Source organism: Dama dama, chromosome 28, assembly GCF_033118175.1.
Source record: "Dama dama isolate Ldn47 chromosome 28, ASM3311817v1, whole genome shotgun sequence".
NCBI classification, from domain to species: domain Eukaryota; kingdom Metazoa; phylum Chordata; class Mammalia; order Artiodactyla; family Cervidae; genus Dama; species Dama dama.
Genome location: NC_083708.1, coordinates 26,550,726 through 26,571,865, shown reverse-complemented (window position 1 = coordinate 26,571,865; position 21,140 = coordinate 26,550,726). Strand labels below are relative to the sequence as shown.

Genomic DNA, 21,140 nt, shown 5'->3' with positions numbered 1-21,140 from the left:
AAAATTCAGCAACTTTAAAAGATGTATGTTCTGTAGACAATGAACAGGAACATCTCTAAGGAGTCTCTTTGGACATCCAATCCAACACCATGGCCTTATTAATAGGGTATCCTTAATACTGGGGCTAAATAGTCATAGACTTGCACAGTAATGTGATGAAGATACAAAACTTATTTTAGAGCCAAATATAAAAATTGTTTTCCTTGAATAATTTGGACTAAACTCAATTTTACTCTTGAATAGGATAACTATTTTTAAGAGGAAGATAATTTTTAAAACTTTTAATGTTGAATCCTGTGTTTAAGTTAAGAATTAGTCATTTTAGCTTTAGGGTGACTAAAAACAAACAAACAAACAAACAAACAAAAGATTGGAAGAAACTCATATGTATAATGACACAAAAGTATCCATTATTGGAACTTGCAAATCATTATTTAACCTTGTTTTCATCTTTCTGAAAAATTAATATCTATTAAGTCCTCAGTCAATGTCATTTTAGTACTAAATGCACATTAAGATATACACATTTGGGGGCATTATTTTAACATATTCTCCAAGGCCCTGTCTGCCACCAACACCACCTTTGATCAAGTAATGTCAGTCTTACAAAGAATGTGTCTACTTGACGGCCATTAAGAATGCTGATGGTTTTTCCTTAAGATACATTTCTTAAGAAATGATGAATACCTCCTTTATAAAAGAGTCCTTGTATAATGATACAAAAAGTGATTGCTGGTGCTAATGCTTTTGGTGGATATCACTCTGCAATCATTATATCCAATAAAAATGATTGACTGTCTTAAGTGGCTGACATAAGGAGTGAAACATTCTGTTTACTGGTATCACCATTGTTGGACTAGCCCATGGGCACTTCAGCTAAAGCTTGTTATGTAAGAAAGTATATATTTCTCCAGAGAAATAATAATAAAATCACCTTGCACTCATCTAGGAATGTTAGGTTCAAAATTAGATAGAAATACCAACACTGTCCCAATTATAGAAGTGGATTCATTATGGAGTTAGAATTTAAAACCAGACCTCCTAATTTCTAAATATACCTTTTTATGAAATAACTAATAAATAATGATAATTTTATTTCTCAAAATCACTGTAGGCAAATTGATATAGTATATAAAAATGTCTATTATCTAGGGTGAAACAGATCACCAGCCCAGGCTGGAAGCATGAGACAAGTGCTCGGGCCTGGTGCACTGGGAAGACCCAGAGGAATCGGGTGGAGAGGGAGGTGGGAGGGGGGATCGGGATGGGGAATACATGTAAATCCATGGCTGATTCATGTCAATGTATGGCAAAAACCACTACAATATTGTAAAGTAATTAGCCTCCAACTAATAAAAATAAATGAAAAATAAATAAATAAAAATGTCTTAAAATTCAGAAGGAAATACCTATACCAAAATTCAGCCTGAAATATTCTGTTAAATCCAGTCTGTTTAATATACAGTGGATTTATAGCACTTGACCCTTGTGGCAAATTACTTTACAGTTAAATATATTTTCTAAAAAAATGAAAATCTCGTGTTGATATATTAGCTTTCCTATTGCTGCATAACAAACTTCAAGGCTTAAAATAACACCCTTTCATTTATTCTTTCACTTTTCTGTAGGTCAGAAGTCCAGGTAGACTTGGTCGAATACTATGAATACTGTACTTGGGGGTCTAAGTCACATATCAAGATAGTAGCTATTTTGGGTCCCCTGGGGTACAGTCTTCATCCAGCTCATTTAGGTTTTTGGCAGAATTCAATTCCATTTGATTGTAGGAATGAGGTCCTCATTTTCTTGCTGGCTGCTTGCTTGGGATTGTTTTCAACTTCACATGCATTATATCTCTCCAAATTCTGCTTCTGCCACCAATTAGAAAAAAAACTATCTGCTTTACAAGACTCATGTGATTAGATGAGGCTCACTTGAATAATCTCCCTTATTTTAGGTCAGTTCTGACGATGAATAACACAGTCAAAGGAGTGATAACTCATCATGTTCACAGGTCCTAGCAATTCAATTGGGATGCATTTGAGGGGTCATTATTATGCCTACCACAATTCAAATAAGAAAAATTAATGAATTTAAGAAAATTGCTAAATTGATTTTCAGAAACATATTTTGTTTAATAGTATTTCATTTATGAATCAAAGTTCACACATCAAGCCAAAGGCTTAATTAATAAAGTAAGCCTATAATTTTACCTTTGTGTTCTTAAAAGCTAGAAATGAAATAAAAAAGACATTATTATTGGATATAATTATTGTTATTTTCAGAGTATTTTTCATTCAGTGAAAAGATGCATAACTTAAAACTGGATTATTGTCTGCATTGAACCAAGTAGTTTTAAGAGACTTTTCCCTTTTAAATCAACTGATAAAAATAGTTCTACTATTTCGCGATTAGCTCCTCTGAGAGTAAATTTCTATATTCGGTGCTTCTGTCTTATGCAGTATGCACTTCAATGTAGATAATTAATTAAAAGTCTAGTGATTTTAAGTTTTCCTCTCTAACACTGAATTGCTAATATTTAGATTTGAATGTATGGTTATCTCTTTCAGTCAGTCAGTTCAGTCACTCAGTCGTATCTGACTGTTTGTTACCCCATTGACTGCAGCACACCAAACCTCCCTGTCCATCACCAACTCCCAGAGATTACTCAAACTCATGCCCATTGAGTCGGTGATGCCATCCAGTCATCTCATCCTCTGTCATTCCCTTCTCTTCCAGCCTTCAATCTTTGCCAGCATTAGGGTCTTTTCAAGTGAGTCAGTTCTTTGCATCAGGTGGCCAAAGTGTTGTAGTTTCAGCTTCAGCATCAGTCCTTCCAATGAATATTCAGGACTGATTTCCTTTAGGATGGACTGGTTTGATCTCTTTGCAGTCCAAGGGACTCATGAGTCATCTCCAACCCCACAGTTCAAAAGCATCAATTCTTTAGCGCTCAGCTTTCTTTATAGTCCAACTCTCACATCCATATATGACTACTAGAAAAACCATAGTTTTGACTAGACAGACCTTTGTTGGCAAAGCAATGCCTCCGCTTTTTAAAATACTGTCTAGGTTTGTCATAACTTTTCTTCCAAGGAGCAAGCATCCTCGCTGCAGTCATCATCTACAGTGATTTTGGAGCCCAAAAAAATAAAGTCCATCACTGTTGCCAATATTTTCCCCATCTATTTGCCATGAAGTGATGGGACCAGATGCCATGATCTTAGTTTTCTGAATGTTGAGCTTTACGCCAACTTTTTCACTCTCCTCTTTCACTTTTATCAAGAGGCTCTTTATTTCTTCTTCACTTTCTGCCATAAGGATGGTGTCATCTGCATATCTGAGGTTATTGATATTTCTCCCAGCAATGTTAATTCCAGCTTGTGCTTCCTCCAGCCCAGCATTTCTCATGATGTACTCTGCATATAAGTTAAATAAGCGGGGTGACAATATACAGCCTTGATGTACTCCTTTCCCTATTTGGAAACAGTCTCTTGTTCCATGTCCAGTTCTAACTGTTGCTTCCTGACCTGCACACAGATTACTTAAGATGCAGGTCAGGTGGTCTGGTATTCCCATCTCTTTAAGAATTTTCCACAGTTTATTGTGATCCATGCAGTCAAAGGCTTTGGCATAGTCAATAAAGTAGAAATAGATGTTTTCCTGGAACTCTCTTGTTTTTTCTCTGATCCAGTGGATGTTGGCAATTTGATCTCTGGTCCCTCTGCCTTTTCTAAAACCAGCTTAAACATCTGGAAGTTCACGGTTCATATACTATTGAAGCCTGGCTTGGAGAATTTTGAGCATTACTTTACTAGTGTGTGAGATGAGTACAGTTGTGCGGTAATTTGAGCATTCTTTGGCATTGCCTTTCTTTGGGATTGGAATGAAAACCAACCTTTTGCAGTCCTGTTGTCTCTTTAAGAAGCTTATTTATCTGGGTCTCTTAACTTCTTGAGCCCAAACTATCAGTAGAGCAAACAGTATTCACCAGATATGGTATGCCTCATGCTTCCCAGGTCATACTAGTGGTAAAGAACTCACCTGCCAATGCAGGAGACGCAGGAGACCTGGGTTCCAATCCCTAGGTGGGAAGATCCCCTGAAAGAGGGCATGCAACCCACGCCTGTATTTTTGCCTGGAGAATTCCATCAACAGAGAAACCTGGAGGGCTACAGTGCGTAGGGTCGCAGAGAGTCAGACATGACTGAAACAACTTGGCATGCGTATACACACAGACAAGCTTTTACTATTAACAGTATCCAACCAAGAAGACAGGTACTCAGAAGACACATATCACATGAAATACTGGTAAATGTCTATCCTGTCACTTATGCAGGCAGAAAAAAAGTATTCACCCAGAAAAGATTTTAATGGAACTCTCTTTTTATCCAAACACAAGTTAGTAAGTTGTACTGTTACATCAGTTTTAACTGTTTGGGAGAACTTTATACTCACCCTATCCTTACAGTCTATTGTCATACAAAGCACCCAAGAAGAATGAAAGTGAAAGTCACTCAGTCATGTCTTTGCAACCCCATGGACTGTAGCCTGCCAAGCTCCTCTGTCCATGGAATTCTCCAGGCCAGAATACTGGGGAGGATAGCCACTCCCTCCTCCTGGGGATCTTCCCAACCCATGGGTTGAACCCAGGTCTCCCACATGGCATGTGGATTCTTTACCCTCTGAGACACAAGGGAAGCCCCAAGAGGAATGAAGTTTCCTTAATTCATCAGCCTAAAATAAGACCAAATATATGTATTTGGATGTTTTTAAACCAAGCACAAAAAAATAGGCGTTTTTAAAGGTTGTATTATTAGATTTACCCAACTAGGGTAATTTACATATTTTAGAAGGTTGTTTACCTGACTATGAGACTAGCTTTGAATTTGATAGGCTTGGGGACTAATAAAGCTAAGAAGAGATTAAAACCTTTTTGGTTGTAAGAGACAAGATATTTTCTAACTTCAAAAGGAAAGTGGTAGATTATGCTTAATCAATATTCTCAACCACCACACACCTACCACATATGCTTAGTGAAGCATATTTTCATAAATTTTGAAAACGCCATGGTTAACTTCCTACTTTTAACTCTTTAGGGGGCCTTGTTTTCCTTATTTAACTATTATTAATATTTTCCATAATATTTTTCTTCCTTCTCAAGACATAAATGTTTTATATTTCCAGTGAGACAGCCAACACTCTGTATTTTTCCTCTTTGCATGTCCCTTAAGTTAATCTTGCAGATTGCAAAAAAAAAAAAAACACAAAAAACTACATCTGATTTTTGTGCTTCCTCCATGGATAGTCTGAAATCTTTTCCTTACTTCAGGTGTAATACTAAATTACTTCTCTGTTTAGTTGACTATTTACAGTCTTACCAAAGCAAATGGTTGAGTATTTCTCTACAAAACAAGGTATACATAAAAAAATGTTAAATATTTATCCACTTTTGCATATTAAAGGAAACAAAAATTTCGAATGTGCACGGGTTAGAGTGGGACACAAATCTGCCTTCCCTTCATTTACTGCTAACAGAATCCCAATATGTGGATGGTTGTCAGAGGTCTAAGTAGAGTCTGGCCCATGGGATGAATTAAAATTGGCATAAAACCACCACGATAATCCTAATTCTCTTTGCCAGTGATTGGGTTTAGGAAAGGAGGCAGGTGAGACAGTACTACTTAATGAGATGTAAGGAAGTCTGCTGAGTGCTTTTGGGAATTTCTTTTTTCTTTTCTTTTCCAAAAGAGTAAAATGTTACGGAAGGAAGGAATCTTTTCTGCCCAGCACTTTCTGCCTGTAAGTGTTAACTGTATGAGGATTTGAAAGAAAATCCCAAAGGTGTAGACCTAGATCCACAGCAGAATTGTGCCTACCACACACCACTTCCAGACGTCTGTAAACCACCCGTAGTTCAATATTTATTACTTGCAATCAAGAGCTTTCCTAACTGAAATTGTCGTTTTTTGTTTTGCTTTCATTTTTATCCATATTACCACAGTGATTCTGAAATTAATAATTTCAGCCTTGCTTTTGAAATAGTAAATGAAAAGCTGTTTGACAAAGTGGAAAAAAAAACTAAGTGCTTCGATGATGAGAAAAATAGTATGTGGTTTTTCATTACTAACATGCACAGATATATTAACATCTATAAATTTGGAACTTCATTCTCCACATAAGCATTGCAATCTAAAAGGTATCCAAGCACCTACTTTAGAATACTATACCATCAATATATATTTACATTTATGTGTGGCTACTGAGTTGAACTTTGCTTCACTGATGTGTCCCTATTTGCTGTAATTGCTACACAATTAATTGGATCATATGTGTGATATTCAGAAGCACCCTCTAGATGACTATAAAGAATATAAAGACAAGTGGGGAACCAGCTACCCTGTTGAGCAGGTTGAGAAGCCGACTTTATTTTTGATGCATTAGCCTGACTGTCTTTTTGAAGAGAAAGTTTGTACTATGTATGAGTTTTCAGAGCAGAGCTTCCCAAGAGTGTCATAGCTAATAGTTTGCAGATGTGTTGGCATGTTGAGCTCTTCAGGAACCTGGGGTGATCAGAACCCCTGAGTCAGTCACTTTCACTTGCATGCTATCTCCTTTGTTTATATCACTGAGCTTTCCAAATAGTGACATTGTCTGTGTGTGCCATGAGTTCTTAAAGCACAGTTGAAAGGTTATAATTCAATATATGGGTAATCATATATCTTTTAAAATGTATTACTTCTTGTAAGGAGAGGGGATTCAGCATTTTTAGGTATGTTGCTATTGCTGCTTAGTCGCTCAGTCATGTCCGACTCTTTGTGACCCCGTGAACTGTAGCCCGCCAGGCTCCTCTGTCCATGGGGATTATCCAGGCAAGAATACTGGAGTGGGTTGCCATGCCTTCTCCAAGGGATCTTCCCAACCAAGGGATCAAATCCAGGTCTCCCTCATTGCAGGTGGATTCTTCACCATCTGAGTCACTAGGGAAGCCCAAGAATATTAGAGTGGGTAGCCTATTCCTTCTCCAGAAGATCTTCCTGACCCAGGAATTGAGCTGGGGTCTCCTGCATTACAGGTGGATTCTTACCATCTGAGCTACCAGGGAAGCCCTTTAGGTATGCTGCTGCTGCTGCTGCTGCTAAGTCGCTTCAGTCGTGTCTGATTCTCTGTGATCCCATAGTCGGCAGCCCACCAGGCCCCCCCATCCCTGGGATTCGCCAGGCAAGAACACTGGAGTGGGTTGCCATTTCCTTCTCCAATGCATGAAAGTGAACATTGAAAGTGAAGTCGCTCAGTCATGTCTGACTCTTAGCGACTCGGTCCATGGAATTTTCCAGGCAAGAGGACTGGAGTGGGGTGCCACTGCCTTCTGCTTTAGGTATGCTAGGATACATTAATCAACTAGAACCATATATGGTTTCAGAGTAGCCACAGTAGTCATAAAAATATATACATACAGCTAAAGGTAATGGTTTCCACTCAATCTGTGGGATCAAATATGGCAGTATTCACTAGGGGTTAAATGCTAAAAATTTCCAAATTGCTAAAAAGTAACACTGAAGAATATTTGGATGGACACATTTTAAACAATTAATACTTTAAGACCTTTCTAAATTTTCAAAGTAATTGTGATGGTTGATAAATTTAGGACTGCTGTTCATTTATTAGAATTCTTAATATTTTAATGATATGATATAATTCATTTTCCCAACTAAATATGATCAATCCATTATATTGACAATGACTGTTACCTTATTTTCCCCTTCCTTGCTTCCAGAGTTAGCTGCAGTAAGAAGTTACTTGAATTGTACCTTTTTCTATGTATTTAACCTATTTTGACATTTTTTAAACAAGTCTATAAATATTCTAAATGTGTCAATTTCTGTATCCTAGAATTTTATGCAATAGCCTTTTATTGTTAGAATGTTAGGAATACCCTAAGAACAGGTTGAGACTCTTAAAACAAAAATGTTTTTTTCCAGCAAAGACTTTCACAGTAATTACATAAGGCATACAAGTAAAGCAAGAATCAGACATGACTGAGTGACGAAGCATAGCACGTGCCATTCAGAGATCACCAAAGGACTGATTCTGAAGCAGGATATAATTGTCCCACCCCACCCCCAAAAAGTGGATCTTAATTTTGAAGTTAATTGCATTTCTTCACAAGTACTTAGGTATTACACTCCTCAGGCTTACATTTCATTGACAGTTCAGTGGAAGGGAGAAGATTTAGATAGGTGTATTAGTTTCCTAGGGCTGCTGTAACAAATTCCCTCAGACTTTGTGAGTTAAAACAACAGACATTCATTCGCTCTCAGGTCTGGAGTTCAGATTCTGAAGTCAGTATCACTGAGCCCAATTCAAGGCTGATACTATGTACAGCAGCTCTAAGGGGAGATCTAATCCCTGCCTCTTCCAGAGTCTGGGAGCTACAGGATTCCTTGGCTTGTGGCCACATGAAAGTCATCTTTAAATCTGTCCGTTCTGTTCATCATGGGGCTTTCCTAGTAGCTCAGTTGGTAAAGAATCTACCTGAAGTGCAGAAGATCTGGTTCGATCCCTCTGTTGGGAAGATCCCCTGGGAAAGGGAATGGTTACCCACTCCAGTATTCTTGCCAGGAGAATTCCATGGACAGAGGAGCCTGGCAGGCTTTATAGCCCATGAAGCCCAAAGAGTTGGACATGACCAAGCAACTAACACTTTCACTCTATTTATGTGTGTAAGATAACCATCTGCCTTCCACTTAAGAGGATACCCATGATTTCTTTGAATTTTTTGCGAATTTTCCAATATTCATTGGAAGGACTGATGTTGAAGCTGAAACTCCAATACTTTGGCCACCTGATGTGAAGAACTGACTCATCTGAAAAGACCCTGATGCTGGGAAAGATTGAGGGCAGGAGGAGAAGGGGACAACAGAGGATGAGATGATTGGATGGCATCACCGACTCAATGGACATGAATTTGAGTAAACTCCAGGAATTGGTGATGAACAGGGAGGCCTGGCGTGCTGCAGTCCATAGGGTCACAAGGAGTTGGACTCTACTGAGTGACTGAACTGAACTGAACCGATGATTTCTTTGGGAGCACCCATATAATCCAGGATAATCTCCCCATCTAAAAATCTTTAACAGTTATATCCACAAAGACTATTTATTATTTGTTTTTATTTTATCACTATTATTTATTTAGCTATATAAAGTAACAAGTAATATTAACCAATTCTGCCATTTTTTTGCCTGGGAAGTTGGGTACATCAGAGTAACATAAAACAATATTAGATATATATATATATTTTTTGAATTCACATTTATAATAGTTTTTTTTTTAATGCATTCTAATATCATCTTGATTGTGATCTTCAAGTTTCTGGATAACCAGAAACTGAGGCAATTTCATTTTCTTCGGTGTTACTGGGAAATTTCAACACAGGAAAAACCATTGCTATTACAGTTCTTTAACTATGATTTCAAAAAGCAAGAATATCAAAAAAGATGAGTTTTAAATTGTTTGCTGACTGGAAAGAAATGAATGCTCTTTTGTGATGTCACTTATAGGCACAAAGTGTGATGAATATGTGACTATAAAACACAAGTTGTCTTTTAATAGATTGAAGATTTTTTTTCTCATATCACTTTCAGATCTATGTATACACATCTTAAAACTCTGCTATGTGAACAGATATACATGAATAGAATTACTAATTCTTAAACTGCATGAATTTCAGCTTTTAAAAGTGTAGATTGGTATTTTCTCACTAATTCTTATGTTTTATTAGCCTTTCAAACCTCTTATTTGCATATGTCAATTAGGATGTTCCTATATAACTTGATTTATTATTATTTCGCATCAAAAGCTCTTTCAGTGGAATCCTTCTAGCCTTAGGGCTATAAATATCCTCGTCTGAAATATGTTGCATGAGTTGAAAGAAATTAGTTATATACAGGTGTCTTCATGGTGAATGAGTATCATTTTTTTTTCAATCTAAGGGAATTATTTTCCACTTTTTGCTTCAAGAAGAATAGAATGCCTTTGGGGATTCTGTTTTTATTTGGAGTTGCATAAAATTTAATAGCTGTGTTTATATGTTCATTAAAATGATGCCTGTTGGATATTCTAACATTTATAGTCTGTCTTAGAAATAGTCCATTTAAACAAAATATTTTCAGGTATGATTTAATGTGTCAAACTGAACTGAATTTTTTTATGCAAAATCCAAATTTATAGGAATTGATCAAAATAGAATAAGAAAAGCACAAAATGTTTAATGATAATTAGTTGAATAACTCATACTACATCATTGCATTACAACATATGTTACAGAGTATTCAATGAGATATTTTAATCAAGTGCAAAAAAATTCAGGTAACAGAATATATAGAAAGGTTCCTGTGGTAATATATATGACTGAAAAATGCACTAATATAAAAAGTACATATGAAACATACACTAAAATGATACAAGTGATTATATCTAAGCATGGTACTTTTCTCAATTTGCCATATATGATCAAAAATTTAAATATTTTCTACAATAAGAAAATTCTATAACTGAGGGGAAATATAATCTTATAAAAAATTATGTGGTCTTTAAAATGTGTCCATAGACAAAATCACAAGGAAGTGTGAGTATACAATAGCAGCATCCGTAAAATAAGAAGGTAGAAACCTGCCTTTCTCTTTGATCCGCAGGGTAATCTATGATTAAAATTGGATTTTTATCAGATTCTGGCTGATTATCAAGTTAATTATAATAGCAGTATATTTTATTTAGTGTATTTAGTATGTTTTATTTCTTATAATTGAACGTTTCTATAGCATGAAGTAGATGTAATAGGATTTATGAATTAGGAGAAAGGATTTATATCATGAAGCAGGTAATCCCTGGTCATAATATGATCAAGAATTAGAAAATAAGCTGCTTTATTTGGGCTACTTTTGTTCTTTTGTATCATAACAATGGATGAGAGAGTGATGAGAATGCCTAAGCAGAATAAATGTTGCTTATTGTTGAAGATGAAAAAATAAAGCTAAAATAAGGGCTTCTTTGGTGGCTCAGACGGTAAAGAATCTGCCTGTAATGCAGGAGACCTGGGTTCTGTCCCTGAGTCGGGAAGATCCCCTGGAGAAGGGAATGGCAACTCCCTCCTGTATTCTTGCCTGTAGAATCCAATGAACAGAGGACCCTGGTGAGCTACAGTCCATGGGATCACAAAGAGTTGGACACAACTGACAAATACTTTCATAATCTTTGGGCAAAAGATGAATATAGTCCAATCATTTTGACCAGGGATATTTATTTTATGAGTATACATGTATATATCTATTAAAGATGTTTTCATCATTAATATTAAAACACTTGACTGTCCACAATTCTAAACTGTCAATTAAAGGAGCTGTTTTTAAGATGTGATTCACTAATCTTAGGAATGCTTATAATGAACTATGATTATGTCACACCCCAGCCTGCTTACCTTTCTCACTGTATTTCCAGTACCAAGCTTTCACTTCTCAAACCCTTTCTTTTGTGTTTGGCCATTTAGTTTTGCCCTTACTTTATTCTGAGCAATGAACATATTCAGCAGTTAGATGAAAGCATCACTTGGAAAGTGGCTGAGTTACTATTTATGATTACATAGTCCTGTCATTTGGATTCCCCAGTGGCTCAGGGGTAAAGAATCTGCCTGCAATGCAGGAGACATAGGAGACGCTAGTTCTATCCGTGGTTTGGGAAGATCCCTGGAGAAAGGCACAGCAGCCCATTCCAATATTCTTTCCTGGAAAATCCTGTGGACAGAGGAAACTGGCAGTCCTGTTCCACAGGGTCGCAAAGAGTTAGGAACAAGTGAAGCTACTGAGCACTCAATCTTATCATTTAAGGCTCTCAGTCCTCACACTGCATGAATGATCATAGTATTCTCATGAAAATCAAATCTGGAATGGGTAGGAGAAGTTCTTCTGAAAATGAAGGTTTTTTTCCCCCCGATTGCTGCTCATTCGTTGATTGATTACAAAATGTTTATTGAATACCTATTTTCTACCAAGTATTAACTTAGAAACTTAGGGATATAAGTATACATAAAAATAGTCTTTTTCCTCAATGAACTTAACATTGTGCAAAGGAGAAAAAGATGCAAATAATTAGATATAAGACATTTGGAATGGAATTTGAGTAAGCCAGATCTTACTGGATCACAAAGCAGGGATACACCATTTCCAACTGGGTATAACTCAAGAGATGATATTTATATTGACCTCTGAAGAAAAATAGAATATTGATAGGTGGTAAGAAGAGTGCTTAGGAAAAAGAAAAATTACTAAAGGATAAAGAATAACATACAAAATGGCACAGAGGTGAGAAATAACTTTCCACGTACATGGAAGAAAAGCAATCCAATACATCTGTAAGTCATAATGGCTTGAAGGATGAACTGAAACGTGTCTGAAAAGATAACATGGTACAATATCATGGAGGTCTTTGAACTGTAAAATAAAGATTTTGGAACTTGCCATGCAAATAATGGAAGCCCTTGGTATTCGTTTAGCAGAGAAATGATGTAGAAGCCTCTTGTTTCATCTTTTTTTTTTTAAATCACACATGCTGCTGAATTTGTTTATAGTACCCTTCCATGATAGCCCTTTCAAACCCTGATTCACTTATTTAGTAAAATCCATAAGTCAGCTTGGTTAACCTCTAATAGAAAGTGTTTCATCTCTTCTGTTAAACTTTGCAGGACTACCTCTTCTCAGAATACTTTATACACTTTTGCTATCTTTCTTCTTTAAGCTCAGACTATACATCTTTTTATGATTCTTGTATAAGAAGCATCTCTTTTCTGATCTACCTCCCTTACCTGACTTGAACTCAGGAAGAATTTATCATTGGTCTTTTATCCTCAGTGTCTTTCTAGCATGTTGCTAATGTAGGGCTTAATAAATTATAGCTAACTGAATGTTCGGGACTATGTCTTGGTAAGAAAATTTTGTTGTTGACAAAGACAGCACACTGAATAAGAAAACAAAATAGAATTAGAGAAAATAACTACATGGTCAATGTAATGGGGGATCACAAGAGGATAAAATAAGAAGGTGAAAAGATAAATGGAAAAAAGACACCAAAGAGAGAAAGCTGATTAGATGGGACAGAGATATGAAAACTGATTTGAAGATGACCCTAGATAACTTGTGGAAAGGTTACATGTTATCAAGCATTGAGTTGATCTTGCTAAAGGAAAATAAGAGTTCTCTTTTTGAAGGGTTGTAGTTGGTACATCTATTCAGGCATTATTTTTTCTAATGTCTAGAAACCATAACCATTCCCCCTGAAAACAGAAATGTGGGCTACTATCTATTTTGTCTAAAAAAAATGAAGACATTATCCCTAAGCAAGTTTGAGCTGTAACACTATATAGTCCATAACAGTAAGGGGAAAATATCAAACTAGAGATAAATGTACATCTCATCCTGTTTCTTAGAAAGAAGTGATATCTAATATTCCCCACTAATCTTAAGATTTGGTGTTCAAAAGTTCAAGTTCTATTTAAATCTTATTCACCTGATTCAAAATTAATCATGTTATTTCTCTCTTGCTTTTCTACAGTATGCTGTCTGGCTAGTCCTCTGGGTTACGTGGAATGTGTTTGTTATCTGCTTCTATTTGGAGGCTGGGGACCTCTCAAAGGTAATTTGCCATCTGATTTGCCTGAGTCATCAGTTGTGTGTTAACAAGCCTCTTCCTAAGTAAGGTAGTCTCACCCTGCTTTTGTCACTTAGATGCACCTCAAATGAAGGTAATTTGAAAGCTGTCCTCATCTATCTCTGCATTTCTACCATCAAAGAAATATTTCCGTATGTCACAGAAATGCCCTTTATTGTTTTAAGCAAAGCTATAGTAAAATATTGATTACTACAGTGAGCAGAATGTGTACTTTTAAAACATTGACTCATAAGAGATTTCTGAAGTGGGTAGGAAGTTTATCAAAGGTAAGATCTTGAAGGTTTTATGAAATCACTTAGTTTGCTTATTATTCTGCTGAAGACTTGCCTAATTAGACCGAAATAGCAATGTAATAATTCAAATAATTAATGAGTTTTAGTTGAATAAGACTGTTACCAGAGGGATATAATTTATCACATAAATGAATGAAATAGACATTTTGTTCTAAAACAGTCTAGGAAAGACTTAAAATACGTATATTTTCATTCAGGTTTCATTTTGTGCTGTACTTCTATGAGTGTGTGTATGTTTCTGTATTTACATGTGTGTCTTGCTATTATATTTCTAACATAAATGCCTTTACTATTGAAATAATGCAGTTTCTAGATCTCTAAAACCATCATCCTCCTTCTATTGAATGCAGTTAACAGCAAATAAGTCAAATAAGGTAATCCATTCAAAACAGTAGCAAATCCTACTTGAGACACTTGAGAGAGTTGTAAACTTGTATATCTTCATAGAAACTTTAAAAGAGATTATAAAAATGTTCTTTTACCTCTCTATTCCTCAGAGCAGAAAGATGATGTAAAGATGTTGACACTTTTTTAAAATCCAGAGATGATAACCTGATTTAAAAGGCTAAAAGAGCTGAAAGTGGCCAGGAACTCTGTTCACAGGGCTAGATAGTTTGATACGTGGGGGATGGGGTCGTGGTAATTCACGTTTTTAATCTAGTTTACAGGTACTTCACAAAGCTCTCTGAGCGTTTTCAAGTCTGTTTGTTTATTATTTAACTATGATCCTGAGTATAAATAATCTTGACTGTTTTTTTTCCAAAGCAAATGATGAAAGATAAGAGGGTGACACTATCATATGAGATAAACTCCAGGCTTCTGAAACCTCTAGTTTTAGGATCGGGTTTAGGACAAGTTCTCACTGGGACCCTCTGCTGTATCTGCCCTGGTGAATGGCATTTCTGTGATTCTGACCAGTCATCATACTCCACACTCTTGGCAGCAGGCGGTCCTTTCCTGAATATGTCGTGACCAATGAAAAAGAATTGTTCAGGTGATTTTCAGAAGGACACTTAATTTTCTGCTTAAAGCTCACATTTCTTTCATGCCAGAAAAGCATGCATGCTTCCTAGGACTTGAATTCTTTGCCCAATTTATACATACTGCTGTAAAATGTAATTTCTTCAAAGAGATTCCTCACTAAAAGGACTTTTAATGATATTTTCAATCAAATAATCACCTTAATCATTGGAAGACAGGTATTCAGGCATATTGGCTAAGCAAGATGATCTTCCAGATCAGAGAGTTTGTTTAATATTAAAAAAGGAGAGATTTGAGCTAGGCCAGCTACACAAATGTTCTGTAATTTTGCTTCCCACTCCAGATGATGTCTGTAGGCACTGGATAAAGCTTGTGATCTCATGACCGTGGACGTGGGCATTGAAATTGCAGTGAGGGCACATCCTAAAACATTAGTGTTCAAGAGAGTTGAAACCCAAGTTACTAAGAATTCTGCTAATGCACACAAGCAGGTCATGGCTGTCCCTTGGCAGTGAAGCAGTTAATAATATTTCTTTTTCTTTTCATCTTCTAAACCAAGGCTAGACTCTGCAGAGCACATGAAAATTTAATAATTTCCTTTTAACAAATAATCTAAAGGAAAACTAGAAAGGGCACAGTTATATTGTTATCTGTACTGAGTTTTTCCTCCCTTTTCCTGCTCAAAGGGTTTGAGAAAGGTGTATTTATGCCATTTAATTCTTTAGCTTCTGCAACTGCCTCACATTCTTCAAGTAATAGAGTGCCAGAAGGAAGCAATGGTGATTGAAAAATGTACAGATATATGAAAGCTCAAAAATGGGACTCCTGAAGCTGCAGATAATACTTAGGTTACAGAATATAAACCACTTTATTCTCTCACCTCCCCCCAAAAATTGTTTGACCATATGAATGGGTCAGTTTGCCTGAGGCTGAAGGACAAATATGGGAAATAAAATCAGGGAGGGCATTCTGTGATCTTTATGTATGTGAGAGAGTGTATTGATTTCCGTAAAGCACTTTGTAAAGGAGTTAATTCTTCATAATGAATATTGGCAAGAAATAATACAAAGTAGTACAATATTAAGGCAAACTCGAGTTACCCATTAGAGTTTAGAATTTTGTGTTTTCTTATTTCAGTGTCTTTTCTACTTTTTCTGCTAAACTATCTGCCATGTACTTATGAGAGAAACAGATATTAGTGTCATTAATGAATACCTTCAGGAATGAAATGGCTTAATTATAATAATATCATACACACGGCTGAATGGGTTCATCTTCAGTTTTCTTTGTATCCCTAATTGTATAGACAATATTTTCCCATCAAAACTTCTGTGTAAATCCAACATCATTATTACAATATCAATTAGTATATTTTCATTATTATCCCCATAATATTTAAGCAAAAATAAAACTAATCAGAAAAATTTCTTTTTAAAAATTTCATCTCAGTGATATTAATAAAACATTGTGAATGCCATATAAATTAACACTTAATATGGTAGGAACAAATAAACATATAGCTTACATAAAAACCATTTCCAAACATTTACATTGTATAATAATTATTTCCACACTATTTATATTAATGGTTTAGGTATTAGTGTTGTGACTAAATATTCTGAGGACTTTCCTGATGGCTCAGAGGGTAAAACATCTGCCTGCAATGCAGGAGAGCCAGGTTCAATCCCTGGGTCTGCACGATCCCCTGGAAAAGGAAATGGCAATCCCCTCCAGTACTCTTGCCTGGGAAAGTCCCATGGACAGAGCAGCCTGGCAGGCTACAGTCCATGGGGTCACAAAGACTCAGACACAACTTAGAGACTAAACCACCACCAAATGTTCTGAAACACCATACAGTTTGTTACTTCCTGGGATGATATTTTAATAGATGCTCTGTTAATGAGACAGAGATGGCATTAATTTTTAACCCAAAATGTTTGCTAACTTTGTAGGCAACTGCCTTTGAGCATTAAATGTGACCCAGACTGTTAGACTACTAGTTTGGTGAATTCCTCAAGTAGCTTAGTCTGATTGCTTTATGGGATTATTTTGGTCAGTTGTGATTTTCTTGCTCACATGTCGAATAGAAATGGAACTAATTCCAGTTGTTAACCAAATTGATTATTTTGAAAAAAAGAAGACATCTGCTATTCTATAGTTAACTTCAAAGTGCCTTGTTAGAAGGAAAACACATAATATGGTAATTCACTTACTAGCTTCATCACCTGGGAAAATGAAATTTATGAAATGATTTTCAAATAGTTATACTCAGGAAAACAATATTAGTGCTCTTCTGATATGTGCAAAGAAAACTGTATTCTATTGAATGTGTCACAATTATAAATTGTTCCTAGGCTGAAATTATATCTTAACACTTTTCTTTGTGTGACTGTCTTGAGATCTCAGTTTCTCCTTTGGTCATTTATGGGTACCATCAGTGAAAGATAAACCCTTTATCTTTAGAAATAAAAGAATTTACTTACAGATCATGAAAGAGTAACCAAAGGACTATTTTACACTTAAAACAATCCAATTTGTTTGTATTTAGCCCTTTGATAATATGGACGCAGGTATATATCTCATAAGTTTCACTATATTACCAGAAACTTATCTTGTTAGACATGAACAAAGCAATAAATTATACTTAATTAATGCTTTTAATTAGCAGTGTCTAGAAGGCTGTAATGTTTTAATAATTTTGATAGTTGCTTTTGCTATCTAGGTATAAATTTTCATTTAAAAAGTCAGTATATAAAAAAGCTAGGTAAAAATATGGCCTATTTAATCTTTGAAGAATAAAATTGCACTCCTGCAAACAAAAGCTACAGGAAGAAAATAAAACCTGTCATATACTGTAGGCAATAGGGAACAAATCCTAAAAACCAGTTGCAAGTGCTGTGTGAAATGAAGTGCTATTGCATCAATCCCAGGTTTATTCCTTTTATTAAAAAATGAATTATTCATTTAAAGAGGTATCTGATATTTGGATATTTTCTGCTGAATGAAATCAATGCTTGTATCAAGATTTGCTTTTATGATTTCATATGGGAAAAGGTGGTATGGAGAGATATCTCATAATTACTTTTTAATTTGAATTAATGATATTGAAAAAGTAAAAATACCTGTTCAATTACTAATAAAACAAGAATACCTCTGATAATTGATTTAAGACTAAGTTTAATAAATATAAAGATGACAGTTAATTGGATTCATATTTTTATCTTGCTTTTCTTAAAATGCATACAGTCTAAGAAATCTTGAATTAACTATCACTAAAAGAAATATAAAAAAATATTTCCCAAATCATCGAAAGAGATTCTGCTTTTGGATGTAGGATAAATGTCCTACATGTTATCAAGAATTGCATATAGTATAAAATTCCCCCAAATAGAAATGAACTAGCTGCCTCTGTTCTCTTGTTTCCTATTATAATGCATTAAATTAAACTGCTAATTTTCCTAGTTCTACAATTCTCTTTTGTTTGCTTACTCATTCTACTTCCTTTTAAGGCCCTAAAGTAAGGAATAAGGTCTTTGGATCTTTCTATTTCTCTGTTTACTTTCTTTTACTTGAAAATGCAATTTACTGTCATAATTTAAAGTATCATCTCGACACATATATCTGCCAGATCTATATCTTCAGTCCTGACCTTGTTGCTAAGTTAAGGTCCCACATCTCCAGCTTTCTGCTTGTGTCATGTCAATTCCATTGGCACCTTAAATTCAACATGTCCCAAAGGATTTATCATCATCCCCAAAGAATCCGGCTTCCTTAATTTCTCTTCTTACTCAGAGAAGAAAAGCAAAGCAAATTATTTTCCAAAATATGAATAAAAGAGGAAATGAATTGTTTTGTGTTGGGAGGGCTATTGCAATCTTTATAGATTGACCATGAGATGAAGCAAGAAGTCCATGTTTTTATTCTTCATATAGTCTTTATGTGTGTGTGTGTGTGTGTGTGTGTGTGTGTGTGCGTGTATTGTAAACTTTGGACAATAACACATCAAAAACAGTAGAGGGGTGCCGATGGAATGATACTTTGTATTGGTAACTGCCCCCAAAGAGATAAATTGACCTTTAGAAGTTGCTATATACTCTGGGGGCATTTGCTAATTCTGGTTGGGGGAGAAGTGCTGAGTTCAGGCTTCAAACCTATAGGAGGCTGTTTCTAGACTGTGTATAAATCAGCACAGCTTTAAAGGAGAGGACCTCAAGCACATGATCAATTTTCTTCTTTTCTGAAAAAACAATTTTCTTCTTTTCAGGCAATAAGAACTAAGATAATCCATTAGTAGCAAACATTCAATAACAAATTCCTACTCAATGACGTTCTTATTTGTTCATGGAACATGCTTTGCATTTACAGATTAGATTACCCATAATCTTTAAGTAGAGCACAGAGAAGTTCCCTGGTTTCTGACTTCCTTTTAAGCAGGGATCCCAGTGTAGATTGTGATGTGTGTGCATATGAAGATTTATTACTTAACACTGACTCTACCCAAGGTATCAAGTGAAGCAAAAAACTGGATTACCAAAAGCTCTGGGGAGAATTTATACTTAATTTCATTTTTAATACCCAAATCATATATATTCATTTGTATGGCAAAATTCTTTCCAGAACCTCCCTGTACTTTTGTCCATGGTTGAGATGACTAGACCATGAATGGCCCTATATCTAATATTACTTTATTTGCATATTTATTTTAAAATTATAATTGAATTTCTAGAAGATGAGGAGCCTTATTCCCAGGGTATTGAAAATCTTATATGCTTCATGAGGCTCCCACTGAAAGCTACAAAAATATCTGAGAATTCCCACTTGGATTTCTTTTTTTTTTTTCTTTTTTTTTTTCATTTATTTTTATTAGTTGAAGGCTAATTACTTTACAGTATTGTAGTGGTTTTTGCCATACATTGACATGAATTAGCCATGGATTTACATGTGTTCCCCATCCCGATCCCCCCTCCCAACCTCCCTCCCCATCCCATCCCTCTGGGTCTTCCCAGTGCACCAGCCTTGAGCACTTGTCTCATGCATCCAACCTGGGCTGGTGATCTGTTTCACCCTTGATAGTATACTTGTTTCAATGCTGTTCTCTCAGAACATCCCACCCTTGCCTTCTCCCACAGAGTCCAAAAAGTCTGTTCTGTACATCTGTGTCTCTTTTTCTGTTTTGCATATAGGGTTATCATTACCATCTTTTAAAATTCCATACATATGTGTTAGTATACTGTATTGGTGTTTATCTTTCTGGCTTACTTCACTCTGTACAATGGGCTCCAGTTTCATCCATCTCATTAGAACTGATTCAAAAGAATTCTTTTTAATGGCTGAGTAATATTCCATTATGTATATGTACCATAGCTTTTTTATCCATTTGTCTGCTGATGGGCATCTAGGTTGCTTCCATGTCCTGGCTATTATAAATAGTGCTGTGATGAACATTGGGGTGCACGTGTTTCTTTCAGATCTGATTTCCTCAGTGTGTATGCCCAGGAGTGGGATTGCTGGGTCATATGGCAGTTCTATTTCCAGTTTTTTAAGAAATCTCCACACTGTTTCCCATAGCGGCTGTACTAGTTTGCATTCCCACCAACAGTGTAAGAGGGTTCCCTTTTCTCCACACCCTCTCCAGCATTTATTGCTTGTAGACTTTTGGATAGCAGCCATTCTGACTGGCGTGTAATGGTACCTCGTTGTGGTTTCTACTTTCTTTACTCTTGTGGTTAAAACAATGTAAAGCATTTCACAATTCTACCACTTTTTCTAATATCTGAGTTGCTTTCTGTTTCTCTGAAAGAACTAGATGGCTATATGGTTTTGATGGCTCCTGGAAGTTAACTGTTCTCATTGTACTTCCTTACTTTGATGTCTTTCCTCTTCTAAGCAAGAAGGATATCCCTGATTCAATAGGTGAAGTTTCAAAAAGTTACATATGAAAAATAAAAGCACAGAGATTAATATTTCAAGATAGTATCTTGCTGGAAATAAAAGAAAGCAGATACAAACGTTGTCTAAGCAAGTGCCATTCTGTTTGTCTCAAAGCCTAATCAGAGATCATTCTAGAACACCAATTTTTATTCTATGCCAAATTAAAGCAACTCTGCTTTTTATAGATTTATTATTTACAGAGCCATGTAAAAAATAAA

At 35.7% G+C, this 21,140-nt stretch overlaps 1 protein-coding gene across 1 annotated transcript in view; it reads left to right on the top strand.

The window, feature by feature from the left end:
- Nucleotides 1-21,140, top strand: part of NKAIN2 (sodium/potassium transporting ATPase interacting 2) — a 1,132,096-nt gene that overhangs the window by 616,123 nt on the left and 494,833 nt on the right. Inside the window, exon 3 of the mRNA XM_061131719.1 lies at nt 13,601-13,681. Within this exon, the coding sequence (XP_060987702.1) occupies nt 13,601-13,681 (81 nt within the window). The remainder of the gene's footprint in view (nt 1-13,600; nt 13,682-21,140) is intronic.